General features: G+C 45.4%; 1 protein-coding gene across 1 annotated transcript; it reads right to left on the bottom strand.

The window, feature by feature from the left end:
- Positions 1 to 1,603: 1,603 nt before the first annotated feature.
- On the bottom strand, positions 1,604 to 21,485 carry LOC138973390 (uncharacterized). The gene is made up of 5 exons (XM_070346105.1): positions 21,202 to 21,485; positions 18,659 to 18,907; positions 17,704 to 17,887; positions 4,834 to 5,079; positions 1,604 to 3,219 (listed from the first exon to the last, which is right to left on the bottom strand). The coding sequence occupies exons 1-5, from the start codon at positions 21,478 to 21,480 to the stop codon at positions 2,432 to 2,434; spliced, it is 1,746 nt and encodes a 581-aa protein (XP_070202206.1). The 5' UTR covers positions 21,481 to 21,485; the 3' UTR covers positions 1,604 to 2,431.
- Between the last annotated feature and the right edge of the window lie 168 nt (positions 21,486 to 21,653).

The following is a 21,653-nucleotide window of genomic DNA, read 5'->3' as shown; positions in this document are numbered from 1 at the left end:
TGTCACACTGCGATTGCATGTATGGTAACAGATAAAGTGTATACACTCAAAAAGTTAAATCTATTCACAAGCTGATTATTTACACAGAATGCTGCCTTTGCTTACATATCAAAACACACATGCTTGCACACGCATGCACACACACACACGCACACACATACACAAATCTGGTTTAAAAACACGCACCTCTTGTTAAAAACAAACAAACAAACAAGCATGTAATTTAAACAAAGATTCACCAACTAATCTCAATAGCATCTTCTCGTTGAACATGCATTGAAGGCCTGTCAGTTGAAATCATGCAAAATTAAGCCCACATGACCTAAGGTTCATTGAAATGGAATCATGCATTTTCTACTACAGTAAAACCTGTCTCTAACGGACACCCTTGGGGAATGGTAATAGTGTCCCTATTAGACAGGTGTCCCTTCTTCACAGGTGGAGGGGCCGGGGCAATATTTTACAAAGAGCACGTAAAATGAACAAGGCACTTTTTGTCAGTCCTGTAGTATGTATTTATTGGATTGAACATGAGACTCACTGAAAATGTGAGTAAACAAATGATACATGTAGCAAACAACAACAACAACAACAACAACATCCCCCCCACCTACCCCGTTCCCTACACACACTGTGCATTCAAACTTACGCAAGTCGGACGTCACAAAGCTAAAAATAGCTGACTCTTCATCAGTCATTCAACGGGAAATTCCGCAGTGTGTCTCGACCAAATTGGGTCAGCTCTTGTTTCATTCAGTTTTTCTAGTCTCAGCATAAATGCATGGAACAGAAATTTAGCTGTGTTAACTATTGTTTCCTTCGAACGATTGCTTACAAAGAGAGAGAGATCGAGAGAGAGATTAGTAGGAGGGGGGAAGGGGGGAGTGGTAAATGATAAATGGTTGCCATACCACGTTGTTCAGGTCTTCATATTGCGTTTTCCGACGTTTCACAGTTTTTTGGTCGATTCGCGCACCTGACTCCCACTCCTTCATCACGTCTTCTTTTTCCGATTTGATCCTCGCGATCTGTGTTTTACCACATCCCATCTCCTTCGCCACATCTCGGCATGATTGGCCGCTATCTAGTTTTTTCAAGGCAGCGACACGCTGCTCTAAAGTCAACGCTTTTCTTTTTCCTGCTGGAGATTCCATTTTCAAACACAGTAGTCTACTGTTGCTTTTGGTTGTGACTGTATCCACAATGCGGAAAAGCGAAAGTGAGCGAAGCGAAAGTGAGTCAGCGAAAGTGGGTCTCCATCTAAACAAGCCACTGATTGGTCAGAAAAGGGACAGGACAACCAATCAACAACCATTTGTGCTACGGCTACGGCTGCCGAGCACTGACTGCATAACAGTCGAGTTTTCGAAGTTGCGTTTTTATGTACGTTGTGTCCGTTTGTGACAGTGTTTACACTTCCTACGGTCCGAAAAATCGTGTCCGCGTCCGTAAGTGGCAGGTGTCCGCCCGTTAAAGGTTAGTTATTGTTGAAATCATGTTCGTGCCATGATAAACTGTCCGTATGTAGCAGGTGGCCGTTACAACAAGGGTCCGCTAGACTCAGGTTTTACTGTACTGTACTTTCAGAACTATAATGTATAATGCGCTTCGTTTTAGCTATGAGAGGTGGTTCCCTTGTCATATCTGACAGAGGAAACACTTCCTGCACCGGGGTCAGTGACCTAGTTTAACCTATAGGGCGGTCTCTTTGATGTCTTGAGAGGAAACTTGGCCAGGGTAGTACCTAGTAGCTAAAACATGCATTATCACAAGTTGTTTGACTAGTACTCAGGCGGTCTCTTTGATGTCTGAGATGAAACTTGGACTGGGATTTCTATTTTAACAACACATAGGGCGCTTCCGTTCAATAGCAGGGGTCAAGATTGAGGAAAAAAAGTTGCGCCTTATAAAATACGGTACAGTTAATGAAGACTCCAAATGAATCAATACTTTCTAGTAAAGAATCTAAATAAATCAATACATTCTAGTAAAGAATCTAAATAAATCCATGAAAATAAGTGATGTACAGTGGAACATTCTTTTTAAGACTTACCCAGGTTTTTCAAGACCTCAATTTTCAAGACCATCATTATTATTTTTCAGATTTTTTGTTTATACGCTCGTAACATCTGTTATTTTACCCCCATTTTAAGACTCCGTACCTTTTACAGACCTGATTTTCTCAGATTTTTAGAGGGAGGTTCCACTGTATCCAGATGAATCCACAACAGTCGGTGAAACATCTAAATGGATGCATGAAAATAAGCGATGAATCAACAACAGATTATGACGAATCCAGACGAAAGATGTGATCCAACAACCACGCGTCATCCAGCTAACATCTTAGATACTGCCCCTCTGCATAGGCCAAAGTCTGTGACAAATCCAGATGCATCCACAAAAGCTTGTGAAAAATTGTGACATTACTATTTCAGTTAGTGTCTGTCTGCATAGGCTCTGCTGCCTTCTCCTTCACCTTCTTCTTTTCAGGATCCTTGCCAGGGTGAACGAGAATAAGCTGACAGACAGCCCTGGACCCAATGTAGAACATATCCTGTCGCGACTGCTTACTCATGGAATCGATGGCCGCCTGAATCTGTCTCTTGCTGTGGGTGTCGGTGTAGCGGAATGGTTCCTCTTTGACGGACAAAGTTTTGGATTTATTCTGTTCTGAAGCTTGGTCAGGGGTGGGTGGGGAGGCTTGGGGGCGTCCTGCCTGTTCTGCTAAGCCAGAGATGTCTTTCATTTCTACGTCTTCTTCCTGGGGAGCAGGATGTTGGCTTCCGTCTGAGGACCCAGCTTCCTTCATTTCTACATCGGCAACCCTAACTCTATCCCCTTCAACCTCTGCTTCCACTAAATGCTCCCCATCCCCGGTCATCACCAAATCTTCCCCAGCTTCCATGGTTGCCTTGATGTTAGGATCATGTTTGACGAACATTTCTGGCAGACTTTCTTCGTCATCTGAAAGATCTTCCTCTTCCTTCCCGTCTGCGGTCAAGATGATATCGTCTTTCCCCTCTGCCTGTCGCATCTCAACAAGATCCCTCACATTCACCGGCAGTTTATCTTCGTACAAAGGGTTTAACAGGAGACTTCTGGGAAGTGGCGGAGGCGGCTTGACCTCTGGTATGATGATGATGACGGCACGCTCCAAGCCGTGGACGGAAGTTAGGTCGACGATCAGGATGACATCATCAGGAGGAATAGGAGCATCACCTGAACAGCAGATATTCAAAATTATCAGCTGGGTTGCTACACCTAAACAAAGCAAACTGACCAAGCAAAATGTAAAATAGAGGATCTTGATCTTGAAAACTAAACAAAAGCACAACAGCTGTTTCGATCTTTATCTTGTCCATGTGTAAACACAGGAAGGGGTATAAAGCATAAGCAGCTCTGCACATAAGTTGACCTAGGAGATCAAAAACTCTCCACCATTAACCCACTAGACACATCCGAAATGTATACTAGATGGAAGGCCAGCGTTCTAAACACTAGGCTATCTGTCTATCACTGTGTTTTGATTGTAAACAATTGATTAGAAAACTATCATCAGAACAGGCAGAAGCAAACATAATGACTGATGATGGTTCAAAGACTCCAGATCACAAACTAGAAGTAGCATCACCTTTTTACTTTGACAGGAAACCTTTACAGTCATGTATCCCATTACAAACAAAACATATGTGACTATAAGCGCATGAAAACTTGAATCCCCTTTGAAGGCAAAGATACTCAAACAGCTAGAAGTGATTTTGGGCTAATTCAATTATTAGCCCTACAAAAATGTGTTGGCTAAGCCATTAATACAAGGAGACAACAGTAGTCAGACCCAGTCTATCACAAACAGCCCTTTACAATCGAGGAGTGCCCCATCAAACTGTTGCACAAATAAAACCTAGAACTACCAACATATTATAGCTGCCCTGTGAAGCCCAAAGAGTAGCATCATGCTGCATTTTGGAATGTTCAGAGTAGCCATTAGTTTTTAAGAGTAGCATTGTCATGAATTTGAATCGCACACCCGCATTATACGAGGTTTGCCTTGAATTTTCTTTTTTTTCCCTTTCGTTGTCTGTTTTACAAACGACATCGCGACATGTCGACAAGTGGGAGACAGTGTCTCGGTAACCCGCACCTCCAAGACCGTGTCCCAAGTCAATCCAGAATACGCTAACCAAGACTACAACGCGAAAAAAAGAAACGACATTCTCGATTGGATGTACGACAAAACCATCCCCTGATTGGATCAGTCCCCTGTTTCTTTCAGGCGAGAATAGGCGAGATTGGCGAGGAAATACTGTTTCTTGGGAACATCTTGCCGCGAGTGACGCTAGCCGACGCTAGGTAGCTTTGGGCTTGCTCGCTTGGCGAGAACACATGGCGGCCACGCAGCTGCCCATCCGATTGGCTGTCCATGGTTTTTTACCGACCAGTGCAGACGACCTTTTTGGAATCAACCAATGGTGTTTAATTCTTGCGAAGCTAGCCATTAAACCGTTTCATAGACAATCTCGACTCCTCGCTTCGCGAGCGGCTAGCCGAAAGAATAGCCCGCCTGAAAGAAACACGCGACAGATCTTTCCATCACTGACAAGCGCAGTTTTTACCGACTGCTGCTGATTGTCCAGAAATAAGTGGACATTTTGTATGCTGTTCATTTTGTGTTTGAGCGTAGCAGTTTTGGGCTTAGCGTAGCAGCGCAGCAATTGCTGCAAAATTGTAGCAGTTGGCAGCTATGTATAAATAGCTCATGCTAAAGGCTTGCAGAAAACTCTGCTGTGAAATGGGGGACTACTGCGCCAACGTCACACAAAGATGATCACTTACCATCTTCACTGGATGTGTTGACAGCAACCTTCAGTTTTTTCTTGGCCATCGCGTGAACAAAACCACTGATGGGAACAGAGAACTGGAAGGCGCTCTGGGTAGCGACGATCATGACGTCATTGTACTTGAGTGGGATGTCACTAATGGGCAGAGTTCCTTTGGTCAGCTTCTTGCAGTCAGGGCAATTATTTGGTGCTTTTTCATCATAGCAGATGGGCTTCTCAGGACAGTCACATTCTTCTTGACCTGAATCATTCAATATAATCGAGAACACTACAAAAAAATGTTTTCTTTATCTCAAGGAGAAAATCAGTATATGGCTGAAACAACAGTTTAGCAATTAGAATACCATACACTCATGCAAACAGTTAACTCATTCGCGTTGTATCAGACTTCCTAATCCGACAGCTGTGCTTTGCGTTGCCGGCACCTCGGATGTTACGATCCGACGTATGTAAGGAATTTTTAACGATGTGAACGGCCCCGCTGACCAAGGGAAACAACCCCCGCAGTAAACTTCTGCCTGTCAACAGTGGTACCATTCACTGTAAACAGTTCCTTCCCTTCAATTGTTGGGAATAATGTTGGATTTTTTTGACGGTGTGTGACCCACGTGTTTTGACTTTTCCAAGATGGCGGATCGTTCTGCTACAAGACGTATTAACTTGAAAAGAGTGCTAGAACTTGTTATTCAGGACGGTTCTGATCTTGACCTTAGTGATGATGATAGAAGAGATGATATTCCAAAATTTTAATAATAAATTTTCATTTAATTAATATACTTACCCAACTCACATATAGCAATTAACTCTAGTTCAGTGCTGGTAACGCTGTACGCGTCCCCCTTGGTAACAAGGGAGACCACGCTAAAAAAAGAGTGATCCATCCCATAATATCAGACCGATGTCCGGTCCAACTTCCGTATGCCTGCGCATACGCCGCCATTTGTATCATTCGAACGAAGCCCAACTCACTACTCTTTTAGAACCCAATACCACCACAGCGGGGAGGCGGGAGGGTTTAAACGATGTGAGTTGGGTAAGTATTTTAATTAAATGAAAATTTATTATTAAAATTTTGGATTAAATTACATATCTTTACCCAACTCACATATAGCAGATTGCTACTATAGGTGGTGGGTACTTACCAAAATTTAAGCACGCAGGACCTGCCCCGCAGCTACCATCGCAGGTAGAGCAGAGCTGCCATCCTGCCTCACTGAAGAGACATCTCTGAGGTAGAAATTGACAAAGACGTCCTCAGAACGCCAGTATGCAGCTTCCAGTACTTCGGCTAGTCTGCCAGACTGGAGAACTGCCACTGAGGATGCCCAAGCTCTCGCCTCGTGAGTCCTAGCCGCGGTGAGAGGCAAAACTGTCCTAATGTCACCAGACTGCAAGTGCCACCAGGCATATGCTTGCTTGATCAAAGCGGAGATCCATTTGGTTAGAGTCACCTTTGCGATATCCTTACACCTAGCCGTGTTTAGAGATATGAAAAGTAGTTTTTGACTCTCTGACCTAAGAAGCCGTGTTCGAGACAGATAACATCTGAGAGCCCTCACGGGACAATTCGCAATATCAGGATCTCCAGGAGCCAAAATCTTGCTCAAGGGTGGAATGCGCAAGATGGGAGAAATCTGACCGGGTTTCTGATTCTTCGCGAGGAAGGCGGGTATAAACTTGAGAGAAATGGAACCATCCTTCTCAAACGCAATGTCTTTATCTAAACCTGACAAAGAGTGCACCTCGCTACCTCTCCTTGAAGTAGCGAGAAGCGTTAAAAACACAGTCTTACGCATCAAATTGGCCAAACTGGCTGACAAAATAGGCTCGAACTCCTCCGAGGCTAAAAAACGTAAGACCAAAAACAAATCCCACGCAGGTAGAAGAGACTTGGAACGAGCCGCTGAAAGGGAAGCACCCTTGATAACGCTAGCGATCACTCCGCCGAGTGAAATCTTGTGACCTAGTTGTGCGAGAGTTGAAGAGATCGCGGACCTCCGAACCCTAAGAGAAGAGGAAGAAGCTCCCTGATCAGCCAACCAAGAAAGGTGGTTGGCTACTTGAATTGACCTAGGTGAAAGAGGCTTAACCCCATTAAGCGAGCACCACCTAGACCAAGATGCCCAGTGTGTGGAGTAAACTGAAGATGTAGACTTTCTATGTGCATGGCCAACAAATTTCAGAGTAGAGGAAGAGGCCCCCGCCCTACGCAAAGCGCTTCGGACAGAATCCACGCGTGTAGGGTCAAGACCTGTGGGTTCTCAAGCTGAACGCCTGACCGAGGCTGCACAAGATCTCCTCTTTTCAGGGCGAGGGGGATCGGGGGCCGAACTGCTAGACGCAGTAGGTCGGGAAACCAGTGCTGGCTTGGCCACAGCGGAGCGACCAGAACCAGCGCTGGTTTCTCAAAGTCCACTTTTCTGAGGACTTTGCCCAGAAGGCAGAACGGAGGGAAAGCGTACGCTAGTAGGTTTGACCAATCTATCTCCAGCGCATTCACCTTCCAAGCCAGAGGATCCGGGAAGGGGGATACGAAGAGAGGAAGTCTCTTGTCGATCTGAGACCAAAGCCGATGCAAGGACTGGTGTGTGAGAGTCCACTCTGAATGAACAATCCTGTCCCCTCTGCTCAGCGTGTCGGCAAGGACGTTCAGGCTGCCTTTCAAGTACACTGCTGACAACAGAATGTGCTGGGCGTGACACCACGTCAAAATGCCGCATGCAATGTCGGAAAGACTGTGAGACTGAGTCCCCCCCTGTTTGTTCACATACGACGCGACAGACATGTTGTCGGTGTGAAGACGGACATGACTGCCCTCCAGGAAAGGCTTGAACGCTAGAAGCGCCAGGGAAACGGCCTCCAACTCCAGCACATTGATATGCAGGGAGGCCTGGGTGCAATCCCAAATCCCCGAAACCATGTGCTCGTCCAGATGAGCACCCCACCCCGTCAGAGATGCGTCCGTAAACAGCTCTCTCTCCGGCGGTGGACGAACAATAGGAACCCCTAGGTACAAATCCGGAAGGAGCCACACACTCGTGGTCTGCTGAAACCAAGTTCCCAGTGCGATCGGAACACTCCAGTCCTGGGATGTCTGATCCCACCTTGACTGCAGGGAGGCCTGAAAAGGCCTCTTGTGAACCCTGCCTAGCGGAATGAGAGAAGCCATGGATTCCATCTGACCCAGAACCGAAGTCAGAACCCTTGCGCTGGCATGATTCTCTCCGTAGAGAGACCGGATCAGGTTCTGAAGCTTGTCGATCCGCCTCTGAGACGGACGGACAGACCAACGAAGAGTGTCGAATTCCATGCCCAAGTAGGAAAACTTCTGGGATGGTTCCAACTCCGATTTTGTCAGATTGACAGAGAAACCCAGTTGCGCAGCCTGGCTTAGTACCCTCTGCGTATGAGCTTCGCAAAGACCCCTGTCCTGGTGAAGGATTAACCAATCGTCTAGGTAAGCTCTGAGACGGATGCCCTCCTGTCTCACAAGAGCGCAAAGCTGCCTGACCACTATCGTGAAAATCCAAGGGGCTAACGACAGGCCAAACGGCAGAGCCCTGAACTGGTATGCTTTGCCGCCCCAAGGGAAGCGAAGCCACTTCCTGTCTGAGAAATGTATGAGGACGTGAAAGTAGGCGTCACTGTGTTCCGTGTGAGGTACTCTCTGCCAGGCTGCCACCAGCTAAAAATAACCGGCAGTACCACTCTCCTCCTGCCGATTTACCCTTTCCTTCCTCCAACCCCTTCCGCCCACACTGGCGCCTGAAATATATAGGGCCAGACCTGCACTCTTCTTTGTCTGCAGCGCTAGCGTGCCTGGCCCCAGCTCTCTGTTATGCTGTGTTGATAACCTGGATGCCGCGAGCAGAGAGATAGCAGTCGAGCAGAGAGATGGCAGTCGTTCTGAGTGTGTGGTGGCCACAGAGATATTGCCAATTTCAGAACTGATGTTTTTAGTGTGTTTAGTTGTATTTATTGCAATGCATGCCACAATTCACAAGACAGAAGAAAGGATACATGAGAGAATTAGAAAAAGTGTGTCCCCCCCCCCCCCCCCCCCCCCCCAAGTATATAATTATGCGACTCTTTGCACTCTGAAAAAAAATGTGCATGCTGCATTTAATGAAACACCTTGAAACAACGCAGTAAACAAAACATCCTAAATGTGCCACAATAAAAGAACACAAAATAATGAAAGATAAAGACAAAGGTAATCCCCAAGTACATAATACATATATACAACACTTTACGAAATATATACAAACAGTAGAGTATATACAGTCGTATATTTACATACATATTATGCCAAGGACTACTAGTAGAAGTCATTGATGGTGCGCATGTAAAATTTGTTTTGCGTTTATATAAGTATATAATTCAAAATAGTGTAGATAATGTCAGTAACATATAAGAAAGAAAACTGTTCATGTTACAGTGTTAGCTGCATGTGAATAAAACAAAAAAGCTTACCTCACGGCCCTCCTATACAAGTCTCACAAACTTGTATATATATATAATATACCACAGGAGAAAAAAAAACGTAGCTCGCGCGCGCTCACCCAAATCCGCGCGAAGTGCCACATGATATTATACCCCGACAACACATAGGCGGATAATACATGTATGTCAATAGTATGAAACAAAACATGCCACAATTTTCAAGACAGAAGAAAGGGTAAATGAGAGAATTAGAAAAAGTGTTTGCTCCTCAAGTATATAATTATGCCACTCTTTACACTCTGAAAAACATGTGCATGTTGCATTTAAAGAAACAGGAACGGCACAGTATGTAAGACGGCAGAAGACAACACAGTAAACAAAACATCCTAAATGTGCCACAAAAAAAGAACACTAATTAATGTCGTATTTAAAAACATATTATAGGCATGCGTATGGTGCGCATGTGAAATTTGTTTTGCGTTTATATAATTCAAAATAGTGCAATTAATGCCTGTAATATAAAAGAAAGAAAAAACGGTCTTTCAATACATGTTCATGCAAATTGTTAGCTGCATGTGAAGAAAACAAAAAGCCTACCTGACCCTGCAACTGTTGGTCAATAATCCAATAGCAGCACACAAGTCGATTTGAAAGTTTTTCAACACAGTTTTTCACTCGTATTGTTCTCACAAACTTGTATATATATACCACAGGAAAGAAAACTCGTCGATCCGACGACAATTTAACGTTTGTTTCATTATCGCAAACAAAACAGAACAGACAAAACGAAACAAAACAACACAACAACAGTTGGGGTTGTTATTTCTCTGAGATGCTGAAGAAAAAAAAGATGACGTGCATTGTAATGGAATAGAGTGGGTGTAATTTCAAACTAAACCGTTCAAATGTGAGTGTAAACACACTCTTTACGCGGGATCACATTCCCTCACACGCATATGAACACACACACACACACACACACACACACACACACACACACACACACACACACACACACACACACACACACACACTATGTACATTTTTAGAAAGAAAAACAAAACAAAAACACAATGTACATTGTTAGAAGAAGAAAAAAAACAATATGTACAATTTTAGAAGAAAAACAAACAACAAAAAACAATGTTTTAGAGCTGTTATTGTGTCAATATGCTAAAGGCCTCAATGACTTTTTATCATTCTTGTTTAGGATTTTGTTTTTGGCGGGGTGTCAAGCAGCATCGGTGAGGTCTTAATTTGTTGCTCTTTCATTAACTGGCAAAGTTGCTGTCCCTTGTTTTTCATGCCCCAAACTCTCCTTTTCAAATTGTTGACGTCAGAATGTATTTTTTCGCCGCCCTGTTCACCCATCAAACCAAGCCCCATCCCCCACCTGTCCATAAACTCTACACAATGTGCTTCAAGTATGTGCTGCTTTGGGATGACATTAACGTTGTCAAGGCACACGTTACCTCTGTAGAACTCCATGTATTCAGAAATAGCTACTTGGATGCCAGGAAGGTCATCTTTCCCAACTGGTTTTGTGTGTGACACAAGCCTGTGCACACTGGAGTAAAGACTGTTCAAACGGGTGTGTTTGTCTTTGATTTGACCTGCAAGGGTGTGCACGCCATAATCATCTGTCAGGATAAATGCCCTTCTTTCTACGCTGTCTGCTACGGCAGTAATCACTTCATCTTTAATGTATTTGTTGCAGTGATTCCCATTGAAGCTACCACCAAAAAAGGCCTGAGGTGTTATGCTATGCTTATTCAAAATCTCAGTAACCCCTGCAACTGTTGGTCCTTCAGATCTGTCGAAGACTGGAAACGTTTTCAGATTAAGTTTCCCTTTTTCTCGGAGATTATACATTTTTCTGACACACCTTCTGAATGCTTCGGTAGTGTTGTCAATCACCACCAAACGCTCTTCACTCAGTTTTATTTTAGAAAGGGCATCTGCTATTTGCTTGTCAAGCTGGTGACACTCATTTGCAAGAAGATCGTGGTGTTTGTTCACAACACCAAGGAGCAAATGAAGGTAAGGCGGCGCTACATGACTCACTTTGACGTCCCATATTGGAGCACGAATGACGTTGTAGTGGTCTTTGGCATGTTTTTTGTCACTGCCAGATTCTTGGTACCCTATGAGGTCTTCTTTCATGTTTCTTAACGTTCTTTTGGGGGCTTTTTCTCTTGGACTCCATTGCATTTGCGTTTTGGAAGTCTTGCACCAAAGACATGGATAACTACTCTGGGCTCCTGACAGTCCATACATTTTTGACTGGAAATCATAATCCCCAAACATAAACACTCGCAGCCTTTTTCCTTTCCACATCATGCCGTTGACAGCACTAACTCCCTCTTTAATAGTGCTGCCTAAAATCTTTTCAAGGTTTTCAGCACAATCTTTGGCTTCAGTCATCACAACCAACTTTGAGTTCGCATTTGGATTGTGGAGATTTGCTACTTCAAGAACAACTTTAAAACTCCCCCCTCCATGGTCACCCCCGATTTTAACCCAAATTTCATTTTCTGGCAAGGTGTTGTTATGCCATGTTAGCATGTTCTTCTTGTCGTACTGGTCTAAGAGATCCGTTACAAACTTGGGCCAGCTGACAATAGAAGACACGGGAATGCCCCTAACTTCCTCTTTCTTTGTCGCTTTGTTGATGCATGAGAGACGTAATGTGTAAACTTCTATTTTCCCACAAAGCACTCCCTCCTGAAATTCCCTCTCCTTTTTCTCACTCCATTTTTATTCCCATTGCCTTGTTTAATTTTCGCAACTGCCTTTGTTTTGCCCAGCTAAGTGACAGTTTTGCTCTAATTTGAGCTGCTGATTTTGAAGAGACGCGTGCCTGTCCCAACCCAGCTGTTTTCAGAATGTCATCCCTTTTGCGCTTTGTAGTGTGCTTGAGTTCAGTGCTTTGTTGTTTTATTATGTCAGCTTCCGTGGAACCGGAAATTTCTTTTCTCAAGTTGGCAATTTCCTTTGCTCTTCTCTTCCTCATTGGAGTAGAAACTAGCGCTGATGACTTTTTCGCTCTCACAATTTTCTTTAGGACAAGTGGCTGTGCTTTTGTCTTACATATCAACGTCTTCTTGTCATCTGACTGTGCCAGTTTCACCCTAACTAAGCCAGTTAAATACTCTTCCTCTTTTTTTGTCAAAGGTGCTTGCAACTGTTCTATTGGGCGGAGTTGGGTTTGTGGTTTGTTTTTTGACAAAACAGTGTTAGTATCTGTTGCTTTCTGTGACTGAGATACAGACTTTGCTACAGGTGTGTTATCGTTTGATTCTGCTGGGGCTTGGGTTTGAAATGATGTTGAAGCAGCTGACACGACGACTGTGTCATTGTTAGTACTTACATCACTCTGACTCTGAGTCGTACCCTTGCGAGATGTCAGCAGGTCGAACAGACGTTTTTTGACCACACGGCTTGCGGTTTTTGTTTCAGGTGTTGAAGAACACTGTGGCTGAAAGGTTTCAACAATAGAAGTGCTTGTACAGGCATCAGTACTGTCAACACATGTGCTTTTTCTTTGCGGACTAGCAGCTTTTTCACTGGCTTTTTTATTTTTTTTAAGACAACCGGCCATTTGTTCGGCAAACGTTTTACACACACTACAGTCAGCTACTTCCACTTTGGAGTTGTATTGTGTCCACATCACTTTTGTTTTTTCAATGTTACTATGCATTGCTTTTGAGAATCCTTGAGGTGGAATGTTAGGGTTTTTTTGTTGGCTGAGACGAACAGCGCATGTTGTACACAATGTACTTGAGAAAGTGGTGCCATTAGCTTCTTCAGAAACTTGAATACCGTGAAACTGAAACAACCCTGATGCATAGTTTTTGCAATGCCTAATGGTATGATGTTTGTCCTTCGCTGCCTTTGATCTTCTGCCACAAATTCTGCACATAGCATTTAGCCTAAATATGTGGAGATCTTCTGTATGTTGCACTGCCGCCATTCTTAACTGAGACACCTTAAATCAATAAATAGAGTGACTACAAATTGAAAGAAATTGATAACAATAAACAATCAAAACCATATACACTGATACAGACAGGCAAGAACATAAGCACAATTACAGTCACAACATTAAGTCAGGAATAAACACGTCACAAAAAAAGGGGGGGGGGGGGGGGACGCAAAACAAGCAATACAAAAAACAGAACAGATGAAATGCACTAGAGTCGAGTGCCTGTGCCAAACGGTGCATGCACTGATTAGGCGCGTGGATTAACGAAACAAAACTGCTCTAATCTGAAACACAAAAACTTATTCTCACTCTATGACACAGTTTAGACTAAGTACTTACTGACGGCAACATCAGAAACACAGTCGGTCGTTGGTATAAACATTGAGCGTGGTTACAAAATGGTATACAATGCGCACGTTTTGATACAACAAAGAACGACTTGCCGGTAGATTCGATAGCAGTATTACTTCAAAATCAAACAAACCGAATCCTCACTGGAACTCTAGTTTGCACATACACAAAGCCTGAATATCCGAGAAACAATATACACAAGATGACGGTAATCCAACGTTCAAGTCACGCAAACCAGTCCATTTCATACCAAGAAACACGTATTTTGTCACACGCTGTGCACTTCCAGAGTACAATGAACAAGGGCTTTGAGGCGCGCGAAACTAAAGTGGGTCACCGCCAGCGCTATTTATGGCCTGCTTGCTCCAAGCTGCCTGGCCGCTCAAATAGCATTTTCGCTGCAGCAGTGAAATAGTGTGGCGTCTGTTAAGTCGATCGACGTTGCCCAATCTCCCGGCCGTAAGGCCTCCCGAACTGAAGTTGGAGTTTCCATGGTAAATTTGATTACCCCCTCAGAAACTTATTCAGGGGAGAAAGATCTAGTACAGGCCTCCAAGCCCCCGAGGCTTTCGGCACTACGAAAAGTCTGCCGTAAAACCCCGGGGACCGTGGGTCCAAGACCTCCTCTATAGCTCCCTTGAGCAGAAGAGCTGAGACCTCCTTTTGGACAGCGTCCCGTGCCTCCAAATCCTTTGGCGCCCTGCAGGGCAGAATTATCCTGACCAGGGGAGCCTTCTGCCCTGACCAGAGAAGCCGGAACCCCGAACGCACGATCCCAGTAACCCACTTGCTGCCCACCAGTTGCAGCCAGGAAGTGAGGGCCCTGGACGGGCCGCCCGCTACAACCAGCGCGGGGGCTACCAGGATGTGCTGTTCGGGGGACCGACCCCCTGGAACCACCAAACGATTGGCCCCTCTTAGGGTAGGGAGCTCCACGTCCCCTACCCCTAGAGGAGAAAGACTGCTTCTGGGCCTTCCCACCGCCAGACGTGGAAGTCTGAGGCTTGGCTGAGGATTGACCCTGCGTCTGCGGTTTGCCCTGAGGTTTTTGAAAACCCTGCAAAGCAATATGCGCGATCGTCTTGCGTCTCCTTCTGGAGGGCGTCAAAAGACGCTTGCCCTAAGAGCGATCCCTCGGAAAAGGGAGAGATCTTCAAGTTCTCAATGGTCGCGGTGTCCCTAAACCTGGACCCCGCCAGAAAGGCTGATCTCCTTGAGTGCACGGCGTGAGTATACAGCCTGGCAGACAACGACATCTGTTCTCTAGTCACTTTCGCAAGAGTAGCCAGCAGGGTAGAAGCATCTGCCGGAGACGCGTCAAAGCGAAATTCAAAAGGGTCAAGCGATGAGGCAATCGATGTGGACAACGATCTTTGCAATGACTCCGACACAGACGTGAGTTCCAGCAAAGACCTCCCAGTCTCTTCCAAAGCTGCCAGAGAGGACTCAGTATAGGGGACCGCCCTATCTCTACTGTAACTGTCTTCTCTCAGTGCAGCGAGCTCCGGCGTCACCGGAAGCACACCCGACGGCAGAGCAAAAGTGTCAACAAGATTGACAGGACATGGGTTGAGCTTGAATTTTGGAGCACCGGAAACAGCTCGAACCCGAGGCTTAGCCAACCACGAGATAACGTCATCCGGGGCCTCACCGTGTTGCACCAACAGAGGAACCGCCGGTTTACGCTTCCCACACAAAACGTTTGCCATCTCATAGGCAATGGTTGATGATTCCCGGAAGTGGAACTGGAAGCGAGATTTTTGCTCCTTCGCACTCCGGAAGTCATCAAAAGCCGAACGGGGTGGCGGAAGCTGAGCCTTGTTCTTCACCACCCCTTCCGGGAAGTACCTGAACGCCGTTTTGGCCGCCAGCGCAACCGCAGCTGACAACCTAGCGGGCAGATTCAGTTGGGTGTCCTCTACCACAGAGGCATCCCCGTCATCCGCCCTACCCTCCGACTCGAGCTCAAACTCAGATCCAGGAGGTAGAACTTCAGACAAATTATCGTCGGCGGGACCGACTACTTCCTGCCCCCCGGGCGGAAGAGGACGAAGATGCTCCCCGATATTCTCATAAAGAGATGGTCGGAGCCCCCCGTCCTTTCGCTGCTCATCGGGACTTTCAAGGCATTTGTAGCGCTTTAAAGCCTCCTGAGCTCGCACACCGCTTTCGCTAGAGGACCTAGCTACTCGCGGTGTAGACATACCTTTAACTGGAGTAGACACATTCAGCAGAGACACCATGTGAGTACCCCCATCCTGCGAAGCATGGACATCAGCCCGAGTCACGGTCGCTGAAGCCTTAGCGGAAGTCGAAGCGGAAGCTGCAGGAGACTGCCGGATCCTGGCTAGAGAGAAAGCATCAGACACACCTGCCGGAAGAGAACGCAGTTCCTCCCGAGTGGAAGACAATTCCGACGCTAACGTCGAAACCTGCGCGCTAAGCGTCAACAATAACGCCGCAACATCAGCTGGTGCTAACCCAGGGCAACCAGGCGTAACAGAATCAGTCGGTGCTACACCAGAAAGACTACTCTTGTCAGAAGATAAACTAGTCTGACCGGAAGCTGCTTGAACATCTGCCAAAACGGGAGACTTAACAGAAGATGGCTCTGACGATAAAGACGCGGATTTTCCTGCGCCCTTATCTCTCCTCTAGCTTCTTTTAGGAGGCGTATCGTCAGGTACCTGCCTCGAACTATGCTTCCGTTTCGCGCTATCAATGAGCGCAGCCTCCGCCATAGCAAACAAACTCACAAAAAAATTTCACAGAAAAAATTTCAAGGAAAAAATTTCACAAGTTCAGACAAGCGACGAACGTCGCTAAAGTTACAACAAAATCAGAAAGATCTCACCACACAGCATAGGTACAGGTGTAAAGCTAGGCGGCGACCAAGGGGAGAAGCCAAAGCCAAAGACTCTGGAGAAAAGCTGAAAACAGCCGGAGTGTACGTCAGGAGCGTCCAGTCCACTTGAAACGCTGAGTGAGAAAATGATACAAATGGCGGCGTATGCGCACGCATACGGAAGTTGGACCGGACATCGATCTGATATTATGGGATGGATCACTCTTTTTTAGGGTGGTCTCCCTTGTTACCAAGGGGGACGCATACAGCGTTCCCAGCACTGAACTAGAGTTAATTGCTATATGTGAGTTGGGTAAAGATATGTAATTTAATTTAGATTCTGGTGACGAGTTTGTGCCAATGGACGATGATTTGGGTGATGATTCGGACAATGAAAGTGTCGATCATGACATTGTGTATAATGGACCCATGACGTAGAAATTGTTTCTGGGTTTTTTTGTGCTTCAAAGAGGAAGTTTGACTGGATGTGAAGACAACAAAAGGTGTGTTCTTTCAAATGTTTCATATATTTTTTAAAAGAACAAGTTTCAAACTTTGCAAAAATGTAAGGTAGGTAAGGTTATCTTGTGTTGTTGATTTTTATTTTATTTCTTTAAAATGGATCAAAATCGTGCGCCGGGAGGGAACACGGGGGATAATTTAGACGCGCCCCGAATGAGTTAAGCAACCTTAATTTCAATGTAAATTGTGATTTTAAAAATCATTCAAAATTCATTGGAAAACTAGAATGTACGGGTTGTGAAGGAGTAAATACTCTTGCTTTTATTGAGGGAAACTTTCCCACGTACTCCTAAGGTCCATGTGTTGAGACACACCCCTTGCTTGTGAATCGAAAGTTTGCCTCCATAGAGACAAGAGTATTCACTCTTTTACAGCCCATACAAATGTAACTGAGTGCAACAAGCACAACGATCACCTTTGGAGGCAAGTCCAATCAAACAGGATTGAGATTCAAGAGCTAATTTCTTAGCCCTATAAAAACTGTTACGGGTACACAAAGGCAACCAAGAATATACAAAGAGACAGCAGCCGCCAGACCCCATCACAAGCAGAACTCTACAATTCACAGGTTTCAGCCACGTTGAGCTATAAATAGCTCACGCTCCTCAACGGCCGACAATTCTGCAGAGCCTGCTGTGAAGGGTGACGGTAGTTTTCCTGTCACACAAATCCAACAGAGTTTACTTTCCCAACATCATCTATTGATAGAAAGGCCTTACCGATGCGAAGTTCGTTCTTCAGGTAGTCAGCTAGCATGTCCCCACACTCAAAACAGCACCAGATGTCCTCCTTTGGCTTCTTGTGGTCGCCATGGGCAATGAGGAACACCGGCAGTCCGTCTGCTGCATACTGCTCACGCTTCTGACAAGCACCTTGTTTGGCTGGGTGTGAGAGGATAGCGTTCTGAATGACAAAATGCATTGAAATATTTACAAGTTAAATCAAGTGCAGCATAAACAATAATAACCCTGGGAGGCAAAGGGGGTTAACCTCAGATATTGCTGTCATAATGACGGGCGCAGTGGCGTGGTGGTAAGACGTCGGCCTCCTAATCTGGAGGTTGTGAGTTCGAATCCCGGTCGCTGCCGCCTGGTGGGTTAAGAGTGGAGATTTTTTCGATCTCCCAGGTCAACTTATGTGCAGACCTGCTAGTGACTTAACCCCCTTCGTGTGTACACACAAGCACAAGACCAAGTGCGCACGGAAAAGATCCTGTAATCCATGTCAGAGTTCGGTGGGTTATAGAAACACGAAAATGCCCAGCACGCCTCCCCCGAAATCGGCGTATGCTGCCTGAATGGCGGGGTAAAAACGGCCATACACGTAAAAATCCACTTGTGCTAAAAACATGAGTGAACGTGGGAGTCTAAGCCCATGAACGAAGAAGAAGAAAAGAGGAGCTGTCATAATATAGGACACACATATTTACTCTTTGCTGAAGGCATTCTGTCTTCTACCTATCATCAACTTGTGAACATTTTCTTAGAAAGAAATAAAAAAACAATCAAATAAACAAAGAGAGAACAAAAAATAAATACATGTCACACTTGTCAGACATAAAGACAAAACTGAACCATGTGGACAACACATGCACAATAACACAGTGTAAGAACTGCTGACTGTTGCAAGTGTAAAACTTGCAGATACAAAATTCTTTAGTGCTTACAGCTTTACCTCTTGGAAGCAGCAAACATTCTCCTGATCTAGAGAAGGCTGAACCAGCATGAGAGCTCTCTGCACTGTCGGAGGGCATCGGAGGGGTAACGTCAGGTCCCAAAGTACCCCAAATTTTTTTTCGTCAGTTTCCCCGGGTTTTGCTACATATGAAGGACGACCGACTCTTTCAACAGAGGCAGACCAAACGCTGAGGCCCTTGTCAAAGTCACCGGACCTGAACTGCTTTTCCTTGTGTGATTTCGCCACCTGAAAATGGACAGAATGTTAAAACTAACGATCCTCATGAAGTTAACTTACATCTGACAGTCATGATTGACAGACGCAAAAAGCTGTATATATACTGTTCAAAAAAAGAAACGCATAGCTTGTAATATTTGGTTAATTTAGTTATATGGCTACAAGGATATCCACCAAACTGCAGAAAATGTTTATCTGGTCGTCGACCTTTCGTCCATTGCCACAAGTGAGCTCTGCACGTGACGCATGCATTATCAGTGGCTACAATGTCAAAATTGCTCATTTGGCATGACCACTCGTCATGCTTCAGTGTAATCTCGTGAAACTCGGGGAATATTGAGCTCTCACCATGTCTTCCAAAACCCATAAAAGCGGATTGTTCGCCACAAAGAAATCAGATGACAATTCAGCGACGAAAGATGGCCCGATTGAGCAGAGAAGACCGCCAAATTGCATTGGGTCGTTTACAAGCAGGCCAAAGTCAAAGTGCAATCGCCAGGCACTTCCACGTGTCCCAGAGCACCATCAGTAGACTGTGGGTCAGGTTTCAAGCCACTGGCTCCGTTGCTGACTTGCCACGAGCGGGAAGACCAAGGGCGACAACTGCTGCTCACGACCGCTTCATACGGCTCCGCCACCTCCGGAATCGTTTCCTGTCGGCCTCATCTTCTGTCCAGGCTCTCCCCGGGCCACACCGATTATCGGACCAGACCGTGCGGAACTGCCTGCATGAAGCTGGTTTGAGAGCTCGCAGACCTCACAGAGGAGCTGTCCTCACCCGCCGCCATCGCCAGAACCGAGTGCAGTGGGGCAACCAGCACCTTCGCTGGACCGTCCGGAATCACTGGAGACACGTGTGGTTCAGCGACGAGTCCTACTTCCTGCTCCAGCGACATGATGGTCGGAGGAGGGTCTACCGGAGAGTAAACGAACGTTACGCGCCCAACTGTGTGGATGAGGCACCCGTTCATGGTGGTGGAGGCGTCATGGTGTGGGGGGCGATCAATACCGCTGGAAGGAGCACCCTGGTGCACGTCCAAGGGCGCATAACTGCCCAGCGATACGTAGAGGAAATTCTGCGCCCACACGCCCTTCCTCTTCTGGCTGACCAGGATGCCATATTCCAGCAGGACAACGCTCGCCCGCACACAGCACGACTCACCACCCAGTTCCTCACCGACCACCATGTCCAGGTGCTTCCCTGGCCATCCATGTCGCCAGACATGAACCCGATAGAACACCTCTGGGATGAATTGGACAGACGTGTGCGCAGGCGAGAAGAAGCGTCGGCAAATCACCGTGATCTATTGCAGGCACTTCAGGAGGAGTGGGACACCATCCCACAGCAAGATATACGGCATCTGATCCAGTCCATGCCCAGAAGGTGCCGGGCAGTTGTTGCTGCTCAAGGCAGTCACACCCCCTACTGACTTGACAGCCTCGGCACCCAATCGTATTGATTGACTGATTGATTTGAAGATGCAAATGAACTGTGTGTGCATTCAACTGTGTCCATACCAAATTTCAAACAAATAATCTAAATATTGGATTTTCTGTTAATTTTTTCGAAAAATAAAACAAATTTGGCAAGTAGCAACTATGCGTTTCTTTTTTTGAACAGTATATATATATATATAATATATATGACAAAGTACATACTCAGTGCTTAGTACAGTGAAAACCTCCATTTTAAAGAGTCGGTTGGATGGTTATTATTTTTTATCTTCTCTTTCGCAAATATTGCTATCTGAGACCAATGCAAGTTTGCTTCGGTCCTTGCTCATTTCAAAGATAGTATTGATAATAATCAATGGTCTATTTTGTCACAAGTTTTTGTTTGACCTTTTCTTTGCCACTGAAAAGCAAATCTCCACAGCCCATTAAAACATTACAGAGTTGCTCATAAAAACCTTGCAGATCGATTTTTTCCCAAATTTATTTACAAACTAATTTACATTATATCGAAACCAGTTACAAATTGATTTGGATCTCTTGAGATCAAATAAACAAAGGGAGGTAAGCGCTCTAAATGCAATTACAACATGTGTAATGAAGTAAGCGAGAGTTATACGGAACCAATCTCCTGGCACCTGAGAGATCAACAAGCATTGAAAGGATCGAACAAACCGACTTTCATCCTCAAATGTTAGGATCTTTTGAAAATAGATAGTGCATTAGGTTTTCTTTTTGTGGACATAATGTTGATTGGGACATTCATAAACATTACAACAGTGCAGTGAAATTATCAGTAATTCTTTAGGTAAAACTATTAGCCTGAAATACTTATCGTAATCATTGCATACCTGTTCAAAGAATTTGTTCAGTCCTTTGCCGTTCATGCCACTTTCATCCAGCACCATGCACACTTTGCGGTCATGCGGGGCGGCCACTGGGGGCAAGGTCGGAGGTCGCGGATAGCCAATGTAAGGGTGTGACACGGTCGTTTTTGCTCGCAGTCTGAATTTCAACATTCGACGCTCAAAGTAGCCGGCATCCAAAGTCTTCTCCGGCCTGACCAGCATGTACAGACGGAGTCGCTGCAAGACTTCCTCATGGTCAGTGGGGTGGTACTGTCTTACCATACGCTTGACCTAAATGAAAACAGAAAGGTACATTTTGGTGACTCAAAAAAGGAAAGTTTGCCTGACACACTATTAAGTTACATCTATACAACACAAACCTTTCACATAAACTTCAACCTAAGGATTTTGAATTTGAAAGGTGCTCAGTCTATCAATTTTGGACACTTATATAG

This window comes from Littorina saxatilis, linkage group LG8, assembly GCF_037325665.1.
Source record: "Littorina saxatilis isolate snail1 linkage group LG8, US_GU_Lsax_2.0, whole genome shotgun sequence".
Lineage (NCBI taxonomy): Eukaryota > Metazoa > Mollusca > Gastropoda > Littorinimorpha > Littorinidae > Littorina > Littorina saxatilis.
The sequence above is the reverse complement of the archived record's forward strand: the minus strand, read 5'-3'. Positions and strand labels throughout refer to the sequence as shown.

Coding starts and splice junctions, on each gene's coding strand:
- LOC138973390 (XM_070346105.1), bottom strand. CDS start 21,480: ATGGTAAGACAGTACCACCCCACTGACCATGAGGAAGTCTTGCAGCGA. Junction 18,908..21,201: donor TGAACAAATTCTTTGAACAG/GTATGCAATGAT, acceptor GTCCATTTTCAG/GTGGCGAAATCACACAAGGA. Junction 5,080..17,703: donor GAAGAACGAACTTCGCATCG/GTAAGGCCTTTC, acceptor TGAATGATTCAG/GTCAAGAAGAATGTGACTGT.